The sequence below is a fragment of the Populus euphratica genome, unplaced genomic scaffold (genome assembly GCF_000495115.2).
Source record: "Populus euphratica unplaced genomic scaffold, PopEup_1.0 scaffold42.1, whole genome shotgun sequence".
NCBI classification, from domain to species: domain Eukaryota; kingdom Viridiplantae; phylum Streptophyta; class Magnoliopsida; order Malpighiales; family Salicaceae; genus Populus; species Populus euphratica.
In genome coordinates this window covers 161,989-176,123 of record NW_011499903.1, presented here as the reverse complement: position 1 = coordinate 176,123, position 14,135 = coordinate 161,989, and the positions used below count along the sequence as shown (strand labels likewise).

The 14,135-nt window shown below is 34.5% G+C and overlaps 2 protein-coding genes across 3 annotated transcripts; both read right to left on the bottom strand.

The window, feature by feature from the left end:
- Positions 1-1,850: 1,850 nt before the first annotated feature.
- LOC105133172 (transcription factor MYB98-like) lies at positions 1,851-4,972 on the bottom strand. The gene is made up of 3 exons (XM_011037033.1): positions 4,536-4,972; positions 4,293-4,419; positions 1,851-2,937 (listed from the first exon to the last, which is right to left on the bottom strand). Exons 1-3 carry the CDS (start codon positions 4,970-4,972, stop codon positions 2,059-2,061), a joined length of 1,443 nt encoding a protein of 480 aa, XP_011035335.1. The 3' UTR covers positions 1,851-2,058.
- A 3,738-nt stretch (positions 4,973-8,710) lies between these two features.
- On the bottom strand, positions 8,711-11,952 carry LOC105133067 (Tetratricopeptide repeat (TPR)-like superfamily protein). 2 transcript variants are annotated; one of them, XR_843707.1, is made up of 4 exons: positions 11,783-11,952; positions 9,888-11,562; positions 9,667-9,816; positions 9,309-9,394 (listed from the first exon to the last, which is right to left on the bottom strand). XR_843707.1 is itself a non-coding variant. In XM_011036880.1 (3 exons), the coding sequence occupies exons 2-3, from the start codon at positions 11,423-11,425 to the stop codon at positions 9,145-9,147; spliced, it is 1,788 nt and encodes a 595-aa protein (XP_011035182.1). In that variant the 5' UTR covers positions 11,426-11,562; positions 11,783-11,950; the 3' UTR covers positions 8,711-9,144. The 2 variants fall into 2 exon arrangements, 1 of the variants encoding a protein (XP_011035182.1); XM_011036880.1 differs by lacking the exon at positions 9,667-9,816 and having other exon boundaries at positions 8,711-9,394; positions 11,783-11,950.
- Positions 11,953-14,135: the final 2,183 nt, after the last annotated feature.

Here is a 14,135-nt window from a genome sequence, read left to right as displayed (position 1 = left end):
TTTATTATTTAATAACTTTTTAATTTCTATTAGAAAGGTACCGTATACAAGTACCCCTTTTGCACTATAGACGCGTAGTAAGCGTATATTGGAAGTGCTAATTTTCTAATGCTCTAACAGAATATCGATTGTCTGGCCATTTAATATATATGGTTAACCTGGCATTGACAGTCTGGTCGATATTTGATTTTTCAAAAAAACAAGGGAGAGGGCAAACACATCGACCGTCGTTGATCTGAGTAAAATTGATGAATTTTACCTGGATTGCATAAGCAGAGCAAAACCAATTCATTGGTTTTCTGACACTAACTTACCAGTAAATTTTTCATTAGCGTCGAAAATAGTGGTGATTCGATAAAACTGTAGTTAAAAAATCCAATTTGGAATTATTCTAAATTGTTTTTAAGAAAACCAAATTTCTAGTAGGACAAAAAAACCTATTAATAAATTTTGATGATTTTTAAAATTTAAAATATTTAGGAATAAAGATAAAATACTGGATAATTGATTGATTTCTTAGTTCAAGTCATCTAATTTATTTTTTATAGTTAAAATATCTAATAACTTGATATGAAAAGTGATAGCAAGTGATGTTTGGTCAGGTAAGTGACCAGTAACTATAATAATAACAGGTGGTATCTGGTAAGTCAAGTAACTAGTAGATAGTATCTGTAAAAAACAAGGGTGATTATTTTTAGTTTGGTTCGCTTTTTACCTAAAAAATAACCAAATCAATTTTTTAAAACAAAACTAAAATTAGTTTTCTTGATTTAATCAGATTTTTGTATTTTTTGCTTATTCTTAGTAAAAGGTTTCATTTAATGGACATGGAGATTCTCTAATGGTAAAGTCAATAATTTTATAGAAAGAGAAAATACTACAATATTTTAAAAAAATAAAATCTAAAAATATATATACTATAAATATCGAGAATGAAAAGATTATAAATCTTTAATTTAAAAAATTTATAATATATTTGTGACTCATGAATCTTATCATTTTGCATAAAAAAAGGTTAGAGTGTAATTTATTTTTGTAATATTTTAAGTTATATTATATTTAAAATTAATAATATATATCGAATCAGAATAAAATCTTAAGAAATCTACATAAAATTTAAAAAAATCCCTAACGAGTATTGGGTTTTGACTTATCAAGATGGGATGTCAAGCACTAGTCCAAGTGGTGTTTTTTAAGGTATATTTTAAAGTAATTTTTTTGGTTTATTTTGATGGGTTTTTCGGGTTTATTTTATTTGGATTTATCAGATTTTGATCAGGTTTTATAATGAATTCAATGAGTGAGTCAATTGCCGAACCGATCTGAGTTTTATTACTACTCTTCTTATGCCCTGAATCTAACAGAAAGAAGCTTTCTTGCTAGGTAAGGCTATTAATATAACAACCTAAACGGCGAAATTGTATGCTAATATGAACAGCCAAAACTAGTTTAGATAGATTACAAAATGTAAAGATGCAAAAAGATGGATACCTCGGTCCCTTTCTTCCTGATCTTTTATCTCTCCACTCGCTTTAATAATCTTCCCTCTTTTCCGCCAGAAGAAACGCAGTGGATCACATTCAACCTTGTTTGGATCTGTATATATTAATTTATACATGAAAAATCTTGTCCATTAACAACCAAAACTACCGTCAACAAACCTGTCAAAGACTCAGAAGTTGTTAAGCAAAAATGAAGGAAAACGACGAAACAGAAACAAAAGGAACAGTCATGAAAATGATCGCAGTCTTCTCCCATATATATATATATATATATATATAAAGCTGAAAGGAGGCACCACCTGCCTGTAACACAAACCATTACAATACATCAAGAAACGCTCCCCACCTGTCATTGATTGTTTCTTTTGTGTCTCACTTGCATGCCTAGATTGCGCCATTAATAATCACAGGTAATGGACTAGGATATATAGTTCTTTATAAACACTTAAACAGTCGATCATGTTAATATCCTTAAAAAACAAAAAAACAAGGAGAACTACGATGATTATTTAAACCAAATGCAAAGCCGCATGTTAGTTATACCGGCCATCGAAAGCTATATTTTGTTACTACCCTGAGAGAATTGAGAAGAACAAAGCATCTCTATCAAATCCATCTCCTTCTTTCCATTGAGAGAATCAGTTTGATCCATCTCCAAGTCCAGGTCCATGCTGTTGCATCCATATTCAGTAGAAGACGAACATGGGGCGCTACTTGCTCCATTCAGTAGATACGAAAGATAGAGATCAGAATGGAGGTGGTTATAAGTAGGTGTATGATCTTCCGCTGCTTGGAAACCATTAGTGCACAACTTCGGATTCAGACTAGAAGAAACAAAGCCATTTTCATTTCCATCATTGAGCTGCTGACCTCCATTGTTTTGATATGAACCCCAAGAATCCAAGGACAAGGAATCATTGAAAGGATCCTCATTGAAGCTGTTGACTTCCATTATTGGATTCTCCATGTCAGCTTTATCTGTTGATGGGTCTTTGGATTTGTTGGCAAAGAAATTTTGGATGAACAAAAGTTCGTCATCATTACATGCTTGCGCAAGTAGTGATGGAGAGTCATCAGTGTTTGATTCTGATAATTCAGGGAGAAAATAGTTGTTTTGGCTCGATGGTTCTTCAGATATGGAGCTTGATGGGGTTTTGGTGGTAGTGGTTGTGCTCTGGGTGGAAGTTGAAGCATTTTTAAGGTTCTTGCTTCGAATGTAGTCTTGAAGTATCGAGGATTGAGTTTTCCCACTTTGGCTTTCTTTTTGCTTGTGCTTTCTCCTTGAATTTTGCCTTCTTTTTGTAGCATTCCAATGATTTTTTATAGCATTTTCTGTTCTTCCTGGAATAAGCTTTGCAATCTCCGCCCATCGGTTTCCAACTTTAGTATGAGCTCCCACCAATATCCTCTCCTCTTCTTCACTCCAGCTATCCTTCTGCAGCAAACCGTCGAAAACACAAGAATTGCCATATTCTTTTAATAGTAATTAAATACCATAAGACAATACAAGATAACATTAGAGAAGAAATAAAGGGTTGTTACAAGAAAGGCAATAAAAAGTTTTCAATGGAATGATTAAAGTTTATGCCTTTTATGTCAATGATAATGCTTTTTGGAGAGAAAAAGAAAGCTTACCTCATCATATGATACTGGACACTCAAAAGAAAACAAGAAATGTGAAGAAGATGCAAAACAATATCTTACAAATATGAACTGATCCGAGAAATAGCCTTGAAATATAAATTAACAAACACATTTGACATCAGATTGAAGGAATATCAAAGTTGTTCGCTTGTAAAATTTATATATATGTGATGTTGTCGTATATGTACGTGTGGTAGAACTGAAAATCATCGGTTTCTTTTGGGTAGACAACTGGAAAATTGCTTGCGCTTAGCAGATAAGGGACGAACATATTTTCTTGTAGATTCTCAAGAAAAATAAGAAACAAGTTTTTTTCTGATCATAGATCCTTGAAAATCTTCAACTCATATCATTGGCATGGGAAATTTCCCATATCATCATCGGTACCATTGATAAATTAATCAAGATATGCACGAGTCTAAATGTTTTATTTGCCATGAGTTGTCAGGACATGTTCAATAGAAACGCAAGTGTTTTGGTATTGAAAAGCTGACCTGATGAGTTGCAGCTGAAAAAATAAAAATGTTGAAAATCATTTCTAATTATTATACATTTTAAGAGAATCACCATAGTAAGAGCTAAGTGAATCTGTTGTCTTGTCATCAATAACTGTGTTACAGTGTTACTTTTAGATGCCCCCACCACCCAAAAAAGAAAAGGGCACAGGACCCTTCTCGCTTTGTTTCTTCACTGCAATAAATTAACTTGGAGAGCGCGCACTCGCATGTATATTTTCTCATAAAATAAAATTGCAATATTAATTTACAGGTAACCAAAAAACATTTATGCTTTCTATTATATGTTAGCCACGGCAATAATTTCGAAGGAAAATAGGAATATATCGCAAGGCAAATCGGATAAGGCTGTGATCTGGGTTGTCTTGTCAACACCATTATCAAGCTTTGATGAGAATCTAGACAATATTTAGTTTCTAGGGGAACTTCCGAAAATTGAGAAGGAAGAATCTGAGAATCTAAGTCGAAGATCGTTATTAGATACCCCCATCACAGCTCCTCATAAAAATAAATCCTCAGAAAAGTTGAGAAGATCTAAAATGTCTTACCTTTTATTTTAGAGATCATCACAACATGAACAGAAGATAAAACTAAATTGACGAACCCTAGAGGAAGTGAAAGGAGAAGAAACCTTGATATCAGGCCTTAAATGGTTGTGCCATCTCTCACGACACTGCTTTCCAGCTCTACCATCCAGCTTTTCAGCGATTTGAGCCCACTTTTTCACTCCGAATTGCTTCACCAACCTAATTAGCTTCCTTCATTTCAAAACAAAACATAATGTTTCACTAAAACCATATTTAAACATTAACATAAGAGGAAAAAAAGGAGAAGAAACATTCAAAAACATGTCAAGCAAAGTCTCTTTGATCACCTATCTTCTTCTTCTGTCCATTGCCCCTTGATCAAAGGTGCACAGGATCCTTTCTTGGTTTTCTTCCCTATCCCTTTAGAACTTTTCCCTGAAACACTCACTTTTCCATTCAAACCCCCATTAGGGTTTCCCTCGTATGTCCAATGAAGGTCATCTCCACCAACACCAATTGCACCATCAACAAAGCTTGTCTCTTGAATGCTCTGCCATGGAACAGCACCAATTGCACCACTAGGCGGATAAAAAACACACGACCCGTTGTTTGAAACAGTGGTTTCTTTGTTTTTATCATTGTTTTGAATATTTTGGTGGGGTGTGAAATGGCTCTGACCAAATAAAAATCTATCTATGGCTGTTAATGGTGGATAGATGTTGGGACGATTGTTTTGCAAATCTCGATTGCCAAGACGGCCACCAACGCCTCCTCCTTCTTCCATCAAAGGAGCTTGATCAGTTGAGAAGAAGAGGTGAGAAGATTTTAGGCGTAGAAACGAGCTTGCCTTATGGAGTGGTGGTTTTGGAGGTCTTTACTTGTCTACTTGTAAGAAAACCACATAACAAAAGGTGGTCACTTTGCTTATACTAAGCCCTGTGACATGCCATGTGGCCTAAGAACCGTTGATCACGTACTGATCTGATGGATGAGAATTAGAGCTGAATATAACTCCTGAGCTTCCTCACCTGGACAGAAGCAGGGAGAGAGATTAGAGGGTTCGTTATTAAACTTACAATTAACTAATCATTTCCTAATAAATCCCAAATAATGGAAAGTTATCTATGAGGGGAGGGGAAGGTCAATCACGTATGCATCTTGGCACCAATCTTGAAAAGACAATCTTGCTGTGTGATGCATGATATCAGTTTTATGCAAGCCCACTGCCATTTATAACCGCCAATATCTTAATTTGGGGATTCAAATGTGGTAATAACATGGGGATTCGGACATGGTAATAACAAGGTGTCCATGTAAATCTTTTCGGAGAGTTAATACTACTTATTAGGGGTGACGGGGTTTTGCAGAATTCCAAGCCTTGGAATTCAATTGCCTGGTTGGCTAATGGCTCCCGATTGATTAGTTATTAATTCTCAATTAAGTCATTGAATTCCCAGGTACCAAGTAATGACGAGGATTAATACTGCTGATTAGGTCTATTGTCTCTGTAACTAATTAAACACTGAGGCTGTTTGCTATTGTCGTCTTAACGAGTCTATTACAACAGTTTTAAAATATAATTACTGTTCTTTTCAATTTTTGAGATTAAGCGATCTATAACAGTCGGTGTATGTATTTCACTTCTGCGCCGATAGGCCACCCTATCAGATGAGTGCTATTTGCCAAAGAGAGAGAGAGTACGAAGAGGATGTTTGGAAACGGGTTTGAAATTTTATATGTTGATTTAAAAATTATTTTAATATATTTTTAAAATAAAAATATTTAAAAATAATAATTATTCCGACAATCTTTATACTGAGAAGCTGAACTTCAGCAAGGGTCCATTCTATCATCTACAAGCAGGCCGCTTAAGACGCCCAGGGGAAGGACATTCCCATTTCGCAAGCTTTCGTTTTAGCCCATGGGCTGTGACTGCATTAGACTAATCTTCAAGCACCTTAATCTCGGTTTTGTCTTTGCTATGATTCTTTCTAGAAAAAAGAATGGGGGGATTTAGAGCACTTCATGATATACTTGTATAATGATAACACCTTCATCTAAAAGACGGTATTTGCAAGTATTGTGAATATTTTCAAAGTTTATAATCACAATTTACCACAAGTTTTTGATAAAGATAGAATATAACGAAAAGCATGGTAATGTACTATGGATGCTAGGATTAAATATTTAAAATTTATAAAGAAAGATTTTTAATCAACTAATGAAAGGAAAAGAAACTCATTAAGGGATGTTTGGCTAGGTGGTTTAACCTATGTTTTATTGGAATTTGAATTTTTTTAAATTTTTTTATATTTTTATATCGTGTTTGGCTAGGTGGTTTAACCTATGTTTTATTGGAATGTTTGGCTAGGTGGTTTAACCTATGTTTTGTTGGAATTTGAATTTTTTTATATTTTTATATCATTTTGATGTACTGGTATTAAAAAATAACTTTTTAAAAATAAATAAAAAATATTATTTTAATATATTTTTAAATGAAAAACATTTTAAAAAGCAATTATTGCCATTCTGCCAAACACTTTCTTAAGGAACAAATCAATCTCACTAAAATGGTGTAGCTCTCTTAACTCTAATTAGATCAATCAAATTTAATAATCCAATTAATTTAAATCGATTTATAAATATTAAATTATCTACTAGCTATTAAGCAAATTTCATTATCTAATTATCTATGGGTGATAAGTCGACTATCATTCGGAATAAACAACATGTCTTGTGCTTATAGTATTATGAGATGCGATTAACATGCTTATAAGACTCCCATACCCTTTAAGGCAAAAATCTTAAACCTTGCAACACGGGGTATTTTCTTTTCAAGTTGGGTTTTTTTTTTGTAATTAACATACTAAGTCAAGGGTGATTTGGTCTTTTGAATAATTTAAATATTAATTTACAAAAAGTTGGTCGGTATTTGGATTACTCTCATGTACATCATCTACTGTCCAAACACCACTTTCCAAAGAGGAGTTGGAATCCTTTCACCATGTTCTTTCTAACAGCACCGTGCATGTAGTCGTTAGATCAATGGTTGAATTTCGGTTGACTTTTGTTTTTTTAGATTTTTTTAATTGGTTTTTTCAATTTCATCCTCGAACAGTTGATTTATTAAAATTTAGTCTTCATGTTTTTTTTTGGCTTTTCTTTTCATGTGTTTGGAAAATTAATTCAGGTTAACACAAATTTATTTTCTTGTTTTTTATTTTATTTTATTTTCTCTATTTCAGCCTTAAATATTAGATTGTTTTATAATTAAACTCCATGATTTTATCCAGTTAGCTTTCGATGAGATTACTCTGATATCATGATCAGATCATGGATTTGACATACCAATTGTGGTGGACTTTTTTTTTTCATCATTAATTTTCTTAACAATTCATTTATTATCATTGCAATTTTTTATTTATATTATTTAAATAGGTTAAAATTATTAAACTTAATCAAATTAATAATAGAAGTCTCTAATGTTTTTAGCTTTTAATGCTTACATCATCTTAGGTTTCTTTTTTTTTTTTTTTGAAAAAAATTTAAGCCAGCCCGCAAGCTATCTAATTGAGATCTAAAATGGAAAGAAGAAAAAAAGGAGTTATTCTTGATTTATCATGAAAACATATGAAAGAATGTCTTTTGGGCCCCTGGACTTCAACATTGTAGATGAGAAGAGATAAGAGTACTTCATCACTTCACGTGAAAAGCTGACACTTTGTGTTTGGACCATTTCAATCCCACGGACCCATTGTATCCATTGCATTCGGTATGTTTGATTTTGAAGTTTGACTATTGCTCTTGTTCAATCAAATTTCCCATTTGATGTGGGCATCAAAGGTGAGTCCAGAAGAGCTGTGAATTGCAGCGGTATAGCTTCTGCTAGGAATAACAAATTAAAATACAATATTAATAAATAAGCTACGACAAGAACAACATTACAAATTGCCAACAATAATTTAAACACCATTATTTCAACATTTGCATGTGCTTTCATGTATAATTCCTGCTGCACTTACTCAGTTGGGTTGATATGCTTGACGGGATCCATCAACTGAAAGCTTAGGTAGAGAATAAATATGCCGTCGTCACCGATGCATGAAAGCCATCTGCAGTCACCTTTCTCCTGTTACTGCACATTCTTGCACGAAACAGAAGTCAGCATCCATGCTCTGTAAACACCGCAAGAAAAAATCATTATGCGACGAGGGTTCTAATTCACCACCGAATAGGAGAGCGGATTTGCATTTTGCACCGTTTAAGCACCGCTGTTGCCTGTGATCAATACGTTAGTCCTTGATCATGTATGGAAACCACATCATATAATAAGCTGCCTGAGCAAGAAGTTCATACAGTCCTTGATCTTCAGGCAGATTAATTTTACGGCGATTTTGGATGTGCAAACACTAAGTTATAACCAAGTAGTTCATATAAGAAACTAGACGGCGAGAACAAATTTCTAGACGGCATCTCAGGCCACTGCATATGAAGAACTGTGGCGTCAACATCGCACGAGGGGAATTGAGAAACTTATTTATATTGATGTTCATCACCTTAATTACTGTATCGAAATTAAAAATGGCATACAATGATTATTGAAGATGGAATAATTACACTTTCTTCAACTGTGCAAAACTAAATGCCGGAACTACCCCCTCCTTCAATTGCCCTCGGCTGCTGTTGCCATGTACGAGTGCAAATTGCCGATTAATCCTCCAAAAGGTCACGTGAATCCCATCTTCCAAACACCACCGGCCCACCACCCACACGCACCACCGAAACACGTGTACTCCGAAAGATTCCCTAAAGAAAAAAATCTCATTTTCTTTTCTTTCTATTTCTGGCAGATACGGTTGTCAACATTATCACTATGCAACTTTTTATTACGTCAAGAAGTGGAAACGAAGGGGATTTTAATCTCTTCGATTGATTTTTTACCCCTTGTTTAGCCTTTTACACCTCTCGGGCATTATCTGGGGAGCCAAGAGGGAAACAAGTGTCCTCACCACCAGTGTTCCAGAGAAAATGAGCATAATTAGCAGCATAATAAGAGCTTGTAGGGTCAGCAGAAATGGCTTCCAAGAAAGTCTCCTCGGCTGCCCACAAGTCCTTTTTCACATGCCATAGAAAGCTTGCATACTTGCTATATGCCTCTGCATCTCGTGGCTCCACCCCTATTGCTCTCTTGAAGTAATCCTCTGCTCTGTTAATTCACACATAAAGAAAAGGGTTAGTTATTAGTCAACCAATTTCTTCACTCGATAGTGTAAAAGGTCTAACTTAACAAAAGATCAAGCTCATAAATATTTATATAAACAGCAAAAATGGCAGTCAACAGACTAAGCTCGACGCAAGTTGAAGATGATGTTTTGGCATGAAAGGAAACCACACCACACATTACCCTATCAGGATTCAGAAACAAAACCGAACAGGAAAGGTTACAAAACGACAAGTCAAAATCTAAAGCAGCCATACATAGTTATGAAAAACGTTGGCGAATAAACCTAGGAGATATTCTGACTCGGTGCTTGACATGATTTTCTCTCACGACAAACCGAGTGCCCAACTTGTTGAAATCATTTCATCTAACTTGACAGATTTTTGCTTAATACGTGAACATGGCACCTAGAATCTTGGGAGTAGTTATTATTAACAATAATTAAGAAATAGAAGGCAGAGATAGTGTAGATTTTTACCTGTCGTAATCGTGGGCAACCATGTAGAGGAATTGAGCGTAATTGGCAAGGAGGAGAGGATTGTTAGGGTCTTGAGACAATCCAGTTTGATATAGTAAATCTGTTCTAAAATAATCTTCATAATCATCTGCCTCAATCTTCGCGCTAATAGGCGAAACAAATCTATGTGTGGTCTCATGATCAAGAGATACATCTCTCAATGAAGACTGTATTTTTGAAGCTTCATCTATAATTGAATTCCATAGACTCAACTCCTCTGCTCCACTCACTTGCTCTGATACCGACTCTGCCTCTCTTGATGTCCCTAAAGATGACAGCTGAGAAGCCCCATCAGGGACTATTGTTCTAAATTGGCTCGACTGGTCGAACGATCCATCGCCTTCAGTGCCACTGGCGACTGGCCGGACCTTTCCACCACCGCCATTATTGCCCCCAATTGAAGTTGTTTTACCACTTGATGATGGTACCGAAAACGTCTTTACTGATGAAGAATAAAACTTCTGATTCTTCTGGTCTAGATTTTCAACAACAGATACACTTTCTGTTGTGGCTGCGTAAGACCCTGTATTCGGTGGAGCTGCAATTGCTGTGTTATTGGCCATGGAATGTACAGTAAAGTTTGCAAGGAGAATCATCACATACACCATAAGTGTAGGTGTACGCGAAAACACTTGCTGAAACAACCAAACGAAAGAAGCATGCATTTCTTGTTGTACACCAGCAAGAATCCCTTGTAAATCTTCAGTGAATAGAAACTCTCTCATTTGCAAACTATGACTATGAAGTTCTCGAATTATGAACACCATAGAAGAAAACGCCTTCTTCACTGAACAATAAGCAGATTCCCCTGCTTCTCTAAACCCTTCTTGCCATTGCATCTTTCTCTTTATCATTCGAAGCGAAAGCGGAATATCAACACTATTCGCCTTCCGTTCGATACTTGCTGGAATTATATCATCCCTCCCTGACCAATCCGGTGGCTCTTGCCGGATTTCTGGCCATTGAGGCTTCACTAACGAATCCAAAGGAAACTGCCTTTTATCCTGCACTAAATTTGAAGAATCATCACTGCTACAGTTATTATAAATGCCCCCGCCATTAATACCGCCAAGGTTGTCTCCAGAATCAGAAAGAATCTCTGATTCCGAATCTACCGCGTCACCGCTATCGTCATCATCGTCAGAAAGCCGGAATCTGCGAGCCAATTCTTGTATTTTCTTGGAAAATTCTTCGTCAGAAAAGGCATCCAAGCTAGCACTGCTAGCTCTTATTGTAGTCTGACCTCTTGGTTTCTGAGACCCGCAAGAACGAGCTCTCTGTAACTTTGTTGTGAATGGACTTCCCAACAGAGCCCGTCGGCTTAGTCTCTGTACGTATCTACATACGAGCATTCCACCTCCAGCTCCATCGAAACCACGCTGTCGTTTTGAAGATGGAGATGCAACTGCGGGGGCTAGTGCTTGAGAGGAAGATGGTGAATGATGAATAATTGGCTGCGACCAGTGAAAAAAAGTCGTCGTAGCAACTTTCACTCCCATTTTATTTTTCTTTCTTTGTCTGAGAAAGGCTAAAAAGAAGCTTAGAAAAATAGAAGAAATCCAATCCCCGTGGATCTTCTGCTACAGCAGCTGGTTAAAGTCTGCTTTCTTTCTCCCTCTTTTTAATTCACTCGAACCTGGAAATAAACAAGGAGTACAAAATAAATCAGTCAAAATGGGAAAAAAAAATGCATATAAAAGTGTGAATCCCGGCAACCAATCATTACTTTCCATGCAAACCGGATCGGAAAACGGAATTCAAAAAAGCTGCCAAACGGCACGAAAAGCCACGACAAAATGGAAGTGAGATCCAAGAAACGATGGCAAGTTCAAGAGAGATATTTTGCAAGAGCTTACAATGGATTTGATGAGCAGAATCTCTGTTGGAAACCCGGAGAAGAAATCCGGGGAGAAGCTGAAACGGGAAGCACGAGCCGTAACATCACTTTTCAGGAAGGAGGAAAGGAGAGGTCATCCTTTCTCTTATATATAACTGCCCCCACTTCGCTCTCTCTTCTTATTAAAAAAATCTCCGACACTGTAGCCGGTTCTGCTTGAGCCGGTTATAAGAGAAAAAACCGAGTCCCAACTCCGCGTTAAAAACAGGGAATGCGGGTAGCCAGTCGGATTGTTAATTAAGTGGGTCTGGTTTCAGTTATTGTTTGTGACTTTTAACTGGATCCGGGTCAGCTGCCACCATGCAAGGTAAGAACCAGGACGAGGAACCTGATTTTCGAGTCCTAAACGGCTCGTTTCCCGGACGATTTGGATCTCATCTTCGCCGTTCTTAAATTGCGCCGCATGCTCCCACCGACTTTTCATGGTTTTAAAATCGTGGGTTCATCGATAATATTTAATATTATAGGAGTAATTATTTTTAAAAATATTTTTATTTAAAAATATATCAAAAATAAATTTTAATTTTTTAACCTCGTTACATCAAACGAACAATTTAAAAACACTAAACGATTTATAGTTTTTAAAAACACAGCTAGTAAGCAATAACAAACAGCCTCTTTGACTTGCTTTATAGACACGTGTCAGTGTTGCTTTCTCCCCCCTTAAACTGTAAGCAAGATTCACCTAAAAAGTTAATAAAGCAAAATTAACCTGTCTGGAAAACCAACGGTGATGTAGACTAAAGAGAGCCTGACAGGAATCTGTACAGACGAGGGGTACCGAGTGATGTAATTTTCCACAGCAGTCTTACGCGAAGGGATGGGACAGGCCAACGATGTTAAAAACGTATTTTTAACTCGGTAAAATAATATACTCGAATAAAAAAATCATAAAATTATAAAAAAATTAAATAAAAAAATCATAAAATTATAAAAAAATCATAAAATATATTAAAAAAAATTATATTTTATATAAAAATTTATATATAGTTGAAACCTTAAAATATATATTTTAAATAAAATTTTATATATAATTCAAACATTTTAAAATATATAATTTAAATAAAAACTCATATATAATTTAATTAACTTTTAATTAACTAATAATTAATAAAATTAAAATAAATAATCTGCTGGTATATAATATAAACTAAAACTATCTTTTTTGTTTTTATTTTTCTCATTGTTATTCAGATATTCATTAATATTATTAGCATAAAGAGTATTATTAGTGTCACTATTAATACTAACATCAATATTATAAACATTAATGATACTACTAGTATTAATGCCAATATTATTAATGTTATTTAACTCAAAACTTCTTAAATTCTTTAAATTCTCCTTAATTTAAATTTTCAAATCATCTTGAGTGCCATAACTCTCCATTTTAGTATCATTAGGAATTTCTTTTTTATTACTTTCATTTTCTTTACCATTTTTTCTTCGTGTTGCACTGTAAATAGTATTAAGCAAATCAATTTTTGAATGTTTTTCTCCCTTTTGATTATCTAATCATCATCAAATAAAAGATTATCTTCTACACCAAAATCATCAACTTGCTTTTTAACTTGGTTATCATTAAATTTCAGATTGCACATTATAAATAACAAATCATTTATTTTTCTCTGGTGTAAGCAATTTCTTTGATTTGTATAAACCTAAATAAACAATTTAAATTTATAAGATTTTTATCAAATATTTTAACATTTAAAATATAAAACAACTTATCATTTCAAATACATTCTAATTATGCTCACTTCCAGATGAAGTACAACTCAAGCTTAGAACTCGGATTGTAAACTTTTGTAATTCTGAAAATTCATCCCCATAAGAATCTCACCATTGAGCTGGAGTTTTTTAATCTCTTGTTGTCTTGGCAGCCTCAAAGTCAAACAACCCTTTTGCATTCTTGAATTATTCAATTTGCAAGTCAATCTTGCACCTTTCAATTGCACTAGACACCATTTTTTTTAAGCATTGATATAATCCAATTTTAATATTGGCATTAACCTTAAAATTAAGATTATAAGGATAATGAGGATTGAAATAATAATTTGCTGCATGTAAAGGCCTATGGAGTTAAAGTTTCAATCTTACATCAACAACATTCTATATAGGTATATAACTATATAAAAAAATAATAAAAATATCATTACAATCTAGGAATATCTCAATTAAAAGTATCTCTAAAGACATTCATATCAATAGATGATAATATTTGAAATAAAAATTAGCAAGATATATACCTTTTTTTCATAGAATCAAAATTCACTTGTATCTTTTCTTTTGTTTCACCTATTGCTTTATAT

What these genes read in the sequence shown, in the direction of transcription:
- LOC105133172 (XM_011037033.1), bottom strand. Translation starts at nt 4,972, where the DNA reads ATGGAAGAAGGAGGAGGCGTTGGTGGCCGTCTTGGCAATCGAGATTTG. An exon ending in TGGACAGAAGAAGAAGATAG is followed by an intron (nt 4,420 to 4,535) that starts GTGATCAAAGAG and finishes TTTGAAATGAAG; the next exon opens with GAAGCTAATTAGGTTGGTGA. An exon ending in ATTTAAGGCCTGATATCAAG is followed by an intron (nt 2,938 to 4,292) that starts GTTTCTTCTCCT and finishes GGTTTGCTGCAG; the next exon opens with AAGGATAGCTGGAGTGAAGA.
- LOC105133067 (XM_011036880.1), bottom strand. Translation starts at nt 11,425, where the DNA reads ATGGGAGTGAAAGTTGCTACGACGACTTTTTTTCACTGGTCGCAGCCA. An exon ending in GTTGCCCACGATTACGACAG is followed by an intron (nt 9,395 to 9,887) that starts GTAAAAATCTAC and finishes GTGAATTAACAG; the next exon opens with AGCAGAGGATTACTTCAAGA.